Below are 7,500 nucleotides of genomic sequence, written 5' to 3'. Positions count from 1 at the left end.
TGAGAGTGTGAGTGAGTGTGTGTGTGTGAGAGTGAGTGTGAGTGTGAGGGTGAGCGGTGCTCAGAGCCCTGTACCAAGCGTGAGGTCAGTGAGCTGGATGCCGGAGGTAGGGCCCTGGGTAGTTAATGATCTGCTGCACCCACCCCCACCCCCGAAGCTGCCTTCACATCCCCAACTCCTCTCTCTGGGGGTGTGGAGTAACTCAACTCCGGAACCTCAACCATCACAACCTCCGGCCCTCTCCCTCCTTCCCAACCTCCCTCCCTCCCTCCTCCACCTCTCTCTCTGTCTCTCCCTCCCTCCTCCTCTCTCTCACTGTGTCTCCCTCCCTCCTCCTCTCTCTCACTGTGTCTCTCTCCCTCCCTCCTCCTTCCTCTTACTGTGTCTCTCTCCCTCCTTCTCTCTCTCACTGTGTCTCTCTCCCTCCCTCCTCCTTCCTCTTACTGTGTCTCTCTCTCTCCCTCCTCCTCTCTCTCACTGTGGCTCTCTCTCTCCCTCCTCCTCTCTCTCACTGTGTCTCTCTCCCTCCCTCCTCCTCTCTCTCACTGTGTCTCTCTCTCTCCCTCCTTCTCTCTCTCACTGTGTCTCTCTCCCTCCCTCCTCCTCCTATTTCTCACTATGTCTCTCTCCCTCCCTCCTCCTCTCTCTCACTGTGTCTCTCTCCCTCCCTCCTCCTCTCTCTCATTGTGTCTCTCTCCCTCCCTCCTCCTCTCTCTCACTGTGTCTCTCTCCCTCCCTCCTTCTCTCTCTCATTGTGTCTCTCTCCCTCCCTCCTTCTCTCTCTCACTGTGTCTCTCTCCCTCCCTCCTCCTCTCTCTCACTGTGTCTCTCTCCCTCCCTCCTCCTCTCTCTCACTGTGTCTCTCTCCCTCCCTCCTCCTCTCTCTCACTGTGTCTCTCTCCTTCCCTCCTCCTCTCTCTCACTGTGTCTCTCTCTCTCCCTCCTCCTCTCTCTCACTGTGTCTCTCTCCCTCCCTCCTCCTCTCTCTCACTGTGTCTCTCTCTCTCCCTCCTTCTCTCTCTCACTGTGTCTCTCTCCCTCCCTCCTCCTCCTATTTCTCACTGTGTCTCTCTCCCTCCCTCCTCCTCTCTCTCACTGTGTCTCTCTCCCTCCCTCCTCCTCTCTCTCATTGTGTCTCTCTCCCTCCCTCCTCCTCTCTCTCACTGTGTCTCTCTCCCTCCCTCCTTCTCTCTCTCATTGTGTCTCTCTCCCTCCCTCCTTCTCTCTCTCACTGTGTCTCTCTCCTCCCTCCTCCTCTCTCTCACTGTGTCTCTCTCCCTCCCTCCTCCTCTCTCTCACTGTGTCTCTCTCCCTCCCTCCTCCTCTCTCTCACTGTGTCTCTCTCCTTCCCTCCTCCTCTCTCTCACTGTGTCTCTCTCCCTCCCTCCTCCTCTCTCTCACTGTGTCTCTCTCCCTCCCTCCTTCTCTCTCTCACTGTGTCTCTCTCCCTCCCTCCTTCTCTCTCTCACTGTGTCTCTCTCTCTCCCTCCTCCTCTCTCTCACTGTGTCTCTCTCTCTCCCTCCTTCTCTCTCTCACTGTGTCTCTCTCCCTCCCTCCTCCTCTCTCTCACTGTGTCTCTCTCTCTCCCTCCTCCTCTCTCTCACTGTGTCTCTCTCCCTCCCTCCTTCTCTCTCTCACTGTGTCTCTCTCCCTCCCTCCTTCTCTCTCTCACTGTGTCTCTCTCCCTCCCTCCTCCTCTCTCTCACTGTGTCTCTCTCCCTCCCTCCTCCTCTCTCTCACTGTGTCTCTCTCCCTCCCTCCTCCTATTTCTCACTGTGTCTCTCTCCCTCCCTCCTTCTCTCTCTCACTGTGTCTCTCTCCCTCCCTCCTCCTCTCTCTCACTGTGTCTCTCTCCCTCCCTCCTCCTCTCTCTCACTGTGTCTCTCTCCCTCCCTCCTCCTCTCTCTCACTGTGTCTCTCTCCCTCCCTCCTCCTCTCTCTCACTGTGTGTCTCTCCCTCCCTCCTCCTCTCTTTCACTGTGTCTCTCTCTCTCCCTCCTCCTCTCTCTCACTGTGTCTCTCTCCCTCCTCCTCTCTCTCACTGTGTCTCTCTCCCTCCCTCCTCCTCTCTCTCACTGTGTCTCTCCCTCCTCCTCTCTCTCACTGTGTCTCTCTCCCTCCCTCCTCCTCTCTCTCACTGTGTCTCTCTCCCTCCCTCCTCCTCCTATTTCTCACTGTGTCTCTCTCCCTCCCTCCTCCTCTCTCTCACTGTGTCTCTCTCCCTCCCTCCTCCTCTCTCTCACTGTGTCTCTCTCCCTCCCTCCTCCTCTCTCTCACTGTGTCTCTCTCCCTCCCTCCTCCTCTTTCTCACTGTGTCTCTCCCTCCTCCTCTCTCTCACTGTGTCTCTCTCCCTCCCTCCTCCTCTCTCTCACTGTGTGTCTCTCCCTCCCTCCTCCTCTCTCTCACTGTGTGTCTCTCCCTCCCTCCTCCTCTCTTTCACTGTGTCTCTCTCCCTCCCTACTCCTCTCTCTATCTGTGTCTCTCTCTCCCTCCCTCCCTCCCTCTCTCTCTCTCTCTCTCTCCCTCCTTCTCTCTCTCACTGTGTCTCTCTCCCTCCCTCCTTCTCTCTCTCACTGTGTCTCTCTCTCTCCCTCCTCCTCTCTCTCACTGTGTCTCTCTCTCTCCCTCCTCCTCTCTCTCACTGTGTCTCTCTCTCTCCCTCCTCCTCTGTCTCACTGTGTCTCTCTCTCTCCCTCCTCCTCTGTCTCACTGTGTCTCTCTCTCTCCCTCCTTCTCTCTCTCACTGTGTCTCTCTCTCTCCCTCCTCCTCTGTCTCACTGTGTCTCTCTCTCTCCCTCCTCCTCTCTCTCACTGTGTCTCTCTCCCTCCCTCCTCCTCTCTCTCACTGTGTCTCTCTCCCTCCCTCCTCCTCTCTCTCACTGTGTCTCTCTCCCTCCCTCCTCCTCTCTCTCATGTGTCTCGCTCCCTCCCTCCTCCTCTCTCTCACTGTGTCTCTCTCTCTCCCTCCTCCTCTCTCTCACTGTGTCTCTCTCCCTCCTCCTCTCTCTCACTGTGTCTCTCTCCCTCCCTCCTCCTCTCTCTCACTGTGTCTCTCTCTCTCCCTCCTCCTCTCTCTCACTGTGTCTCTCTCCCTCCCTCCTCCTCTCTCTCACTGTGTCTCTCTCCCTCCCTACTCCTCTCTCTATCTGTGTCTCTCTCTCCCTCCCTCCCTCTCTCTCTCTCTCTCTCTCTCTCCCTCCTTCCCTCCCTCCCTCCCTCCTTCACTCTCTCTCTCTCTCTGTGTCTCTCTCTCCCTCCCTCCCTCCCTCCCTCTCTCTCTCTCTCTCTCTCTCTCTCCCTCCCTCCCTCCCTCTCTCTCTCTCTCTCTCTCTCTCCCTCCCTCCCTCCCTCCCTCCCTCTCTCTCTCTCTCTCTCTCTCTGTGTCTCTCTCTCCCTCCCTCCTTCTCTCTCTCACTGTGTCTCTCTCCCTCCCTCCTTCTCTCTCTCACTGTGTGTCTCTCTCTCCCTCCTCCTCTCTCTCACTGTGTCTCTCTCCCTCCCTCCTTCTCTCTCTCACTGTGTCTCTCCCTCCTCCTCTCTCTCACTGTGTCTCTCTCCCTCCCTCCTCCTCTCTCTCACTGTGTCTCTCTCCCTCCCTCCTTCTCTCTCTCACTGTGTCTCTCTCCCTCCCTCCTCCTTCCTCTTACTGTGTCTCTCTCCCTCCTCCTCTCTCTCACTGTGTCTCTCTCTCTCCCTCCTCCTCTCTCTCACTGTGTCTCTCTCCCTCCTCCTCCTCTCTCTCACTGTGTCTCTCTCCCTCCCTCCTTCTCTCTCTCACTGTGTCTCTCTCCCTCCCTCCTCCTCTTTCTCACTGTGTCTCTCTCCCTCCTCCTCCTCTCTCTCACTGTGTCTCTCTCCCTCCTCCTCCTCTCTCTCACTGTGTCTCTCTCCCTCCCTCCTTCTCTCTCTCACTGTGTCTCTCTCCCTCCCTCCTCCTCTCTCTCACTGTGTCTCTCTCCCTCCCTCCTCCTCTCTCTCACTGTGTCTCTCTCCCTCCCTCCTCCTCTCTCTCACTGTGTCTCTCTCCTTCCCTCCTCCTCTCTCTCACTGTGTGTCTCTCCCTCCCTCCTCCTCTCTCTCACTGTGTCTCTCTCCCTCCCTCCTCCTCTTTCTCACTGTGTCTCTCTCCCTCCCTCCTCCTCTCTCTCACTGTGTCTCTCTCCCTCCCTCCTCCTCTCTCTCACTGTGTGTCTCTCTCCCTCCCTCCTCCTCTCTCTCACTGTGTCTCTCTCCCTCCCTCCCTCCCTCCCTCCCTCCCTCTCTCTCTCTCTCCCTCCCTCTCTCTCTCTCCCTCTCTCTCTCTCCCTCCCTCCCTCTCTCTCTCTCTCTCTCTCTCTCTCTCCCTCCCTCCCTCCCTCCCTCCCTCTCTCTCTCTCTCTCTCTCTCCCAGGAAAGCCAAGGAAACGCTCCCCTCGTTCAAGACTTTCTTCAGCTGCAGCTTCTCCCTCGGACACGTCAACTTCTCCGGGACCAGAGTGCCGGCCGAGGCCCTCAGGTAGGTCAGGATAGAGGCCCAGTTACCCCCCCCCCCAACCCAGTTACCCAGGTCTCACCACCACCCCCCAACCCAGTTACCTCACCGAGGGGCCAGGCCCACGTACACGATATAGGCCTCAGGATGTGCCACCCTCCCCTCCCCGTCTGGGAGATCCACTGGATCGCTCAGACACACGAGGCCCAGGTTCAAAGCCCAGGCCTCGGGATCACCCCCTGGGATCCACTCACTCAGAGACAGGCCCAGATACTAAATACAGGCCTCAGGATCACTCCCCTGGGATCCACTCACTCACAGACAGGCCCAGAGACTAAATACAGGCCACAGGATCACTTCCTGGGATCCACTCACTCACAGACAGGCCCAGAGACTAAATACAGGCCACAGGCTCACCCCCTGGGATCCACTCACTCAGAGACAGGCCCAGGTGCTGAATACAGGCCTCAGGATCTCTCCCTGGGATCCACTCACTCAGAGACAGGTCCAGGTGCAGGATACCAGGCCTCAGGATCACTCCCTGGGATCCAATCACTCAGACAGGCCCAGATACTAAATACAGGCCTCAGGATAACTCCCTGGGATCAGCTCGCTCAGAGACAGGCCCAGATACTGAATACAGGCCCCTGGATCACCTCCTGGGATCTACTCACTCAGAGACAGGCCCAGATACTAAATACAGGCCCCTGGATCACCTCCTGGGATCTACTCACTCAGAGACTGGCCCAGATGCAGGATACAGGCCTCAGGATCTGTCCCTGGGATCCACTCACCCAGGGACAGGCCCAGAGACTAAATACAGGCCACAGGATCTCCCCCTGGGATCCACCCACTCAGAAACTGGCCCAGGTGCTGAATACAGGCCTCAGGATCTGTCCCTGGGATCCACTCACCCAGGCACAGGCCCAGATACAAAATACAGGACTCAGGATCACCCCCTGGGATCCACTCACTCAGAGACAGGCCCAGATGCAGGATACAGGCCTCAGGATCTGTCCCTGGGATCCACTCACTCAGAGACAGGCCCAGATGCAGGATACAGGCCTCAGGATCAGTCCCTGGGATCCACTCACTCAGAGACAGGCCCAGATGCAGGATACAGGCCTCAGGATCAGTCCCTGGGATCCACTCACACAGAGACAGGCCCAGATGCAGGATACAGGCCTCAGGATCTCTCCCTGGGATCCACTCACTCAGAAACAGGTCCAGGTGCAGAATACCAGGCCTCAGGATCACTCCCTGGGATCCAATCACTCAGACAGGCCCAGATACTAAATACAGGCCTCAGGATCACCCCCTGGGATCCACTCACTCAGAGACAGGCCCAGATGCAGGATACAGGCCTCAGGATCTCTCCCTGGGAGCCGCTCGCTCAGAGACAGGCCCAGATGCAGGATACAGGCTTCAGCATCACTTCCTGGGATCCACTCACTCAGAGACAGGCCCAGATGCAGGATACAGGCCTCAGGATCTCTCCCTGGGATCCACTCACTCAGAGACAGGACCAGATACTAAATACAGGACTCGGGATCACCTCCTGGGATCCACTCACTCAGAGACAGGACCAGATACTAAATACAGGCCCCTGGATCACCCCCTGGGATCCACTCACTCAGAGACAGGCCCAGATTCAGGATACAGGCCTCAGGATCTGTCCCTGGGATCCACTCACCCAGGGACAGGCCCAGATACTAAATACCGGCCTGAGGATCACCCCCTGGGATCCACTCACTCAGAGACTGGCCCAGATGCAGAACAACAGGCCTCAGGATCTGTCTCTGGGATCCACTCACCCAGGGACAGACCCAGAGACTAAATACAGGCCTCAGGATCACCCACTGGGATCCACTCACTCAGAGACAGGCCCAGATACTAAATACAGGCCCCTGGATCACCCCCTGGGATCTACTCACTCAGAGACAGGCCCAGATACTAAATACAGGCCTCAGGATCACCCCCTGGGATCCACTCACTCAGAGACAGGCCCAGATACTAAATACAGGACCCAGGATCACCCCCTGGGATCTACTCACTCAGAGACAGGCCCAGATACTAAATACAGGCCTCAGGATCACCCCCTGGGATCCACTCACTCAGAGACAGGCCCAGATACTAAATACAGGACTCAGGATCACCCCCCTGGAATCCACTCACTCAGAGACAGGCCCAGATACTAAATACAGGCCCCTGGATCACCCCCTGGGATCCACTCACCCAGAGACAGGCCCAGATACTAAATACAGGCCCCTGGATCACCCCCTGGGATCCGCTCATTCAGCGACTGGCCCAGATGCAGAACAACAGGCCTCAGGTCCGAGTGACGAGGTCCCGCTGACCGGGAGTTAGGCCCAGGGACTTCGCCCCCTCCAACCGGCCCTCGCCCCCTCCACCCTCTCCTCCCTCCTCGAGCGGGATTGGCGGAGTTTAACCGGCCTCTTCTCTCTCTCTCTCTCTCTCTCTCTCTCTCTCTCTCGTCTCGACAGTGCCTTATTCCAGGGCCTCAGTGTCAACACTCACGTGACCGACCTCCACCTCAACCTCAGCGGCTGTGAGGTAGGTCCCTCACTACCCCGGTCTCGCTGCGCCAGCCGATCGCGGGTCTCGGAAAGCGGAACACGGGCAGCGCAGGGGGAGGGGGGGAGGAGGAGGTATTGGGGATCCGGTCCTGTACTCCGTACTAAACCACCCCCCACCCCCCACCCCTCAATACCCCTCCTCCGCTCCTCCTCTCCTCCTCTCTGTCTATCCTGTCTTCCAGCTGAGAGCGAACGGAGCCACAGTCATCCGAGAGAACATCGGGGCGATCGGCAACATCACCAGACTGGACATTTCGGACAACGGTGAGAACTGGGGATCTGGGGGAGGGAGAGAGAGAGAGAGAGTGTGAGAGTGAGGGAGTGTGAGAGGGAGGGAGTGTGAGAGGGAGGGAGTGTGAGAGGGAGGGAGTGTGAGAGAGAGAGAGAGTGTGAGAGGGTGGGAGTGTGAGAGGGAGGGAGTGTGAGAGGG

At 57.8% G+C, this 7,500-nt stretch overlaps 1 protein-coding gene across 1 annotated transcript in view; it reads left to right on the top strand.

Moving 5' to 3' along the window:
* LOC121273794 (capping protein, Arp2/3 and myosin-I linker protein 3-like) overlaps positions 1 to 7,500 on the top strand; it is a 146,352-nt gene that overhangs the window by 131,862 nt on the left and 6,990 nt on the right. Inside the window, exons 16-18 of the mRNA XM_041180960.1 lie at positions 4,393 to 4,497; positions 6,978 to 7,047; positions 7,253 to 7,334. Of these exons, the coding sequence (XP_041036894.1) occupies positions 4,393 to 4,497; positions 6,978 to 7,047; positions 7,253 to 7,334 (257 nt within the window). The remainder of the gene's footprint in view (positions 1 to 4,392; positions 4,498 to 6,977; positions 7,048 to 7,252; positions 7,335 to 7,500) is intronic.

This window comes from Carcharodon carcharias (genome assembly GCF_017639515.1).
Source record: "Carcharodon carcharias isolate sCarCar2 chromosome 27 unlocalized genomic scaffold, sCarCar2.pri SUPER_27_unloc_11, whole genome shotgun sequence".
Lineage (NCBI taxonomy): Eukaryota > Metazoa > Chordata > Chondrichthyes > Lamniformes > Lamnidae > Carcharodon > Carcharodon carcharias.
Note: the sequence above shows the minus strand (reverse complement) of the source record. Positions and strands in the feature narration are given on the sequence as shown.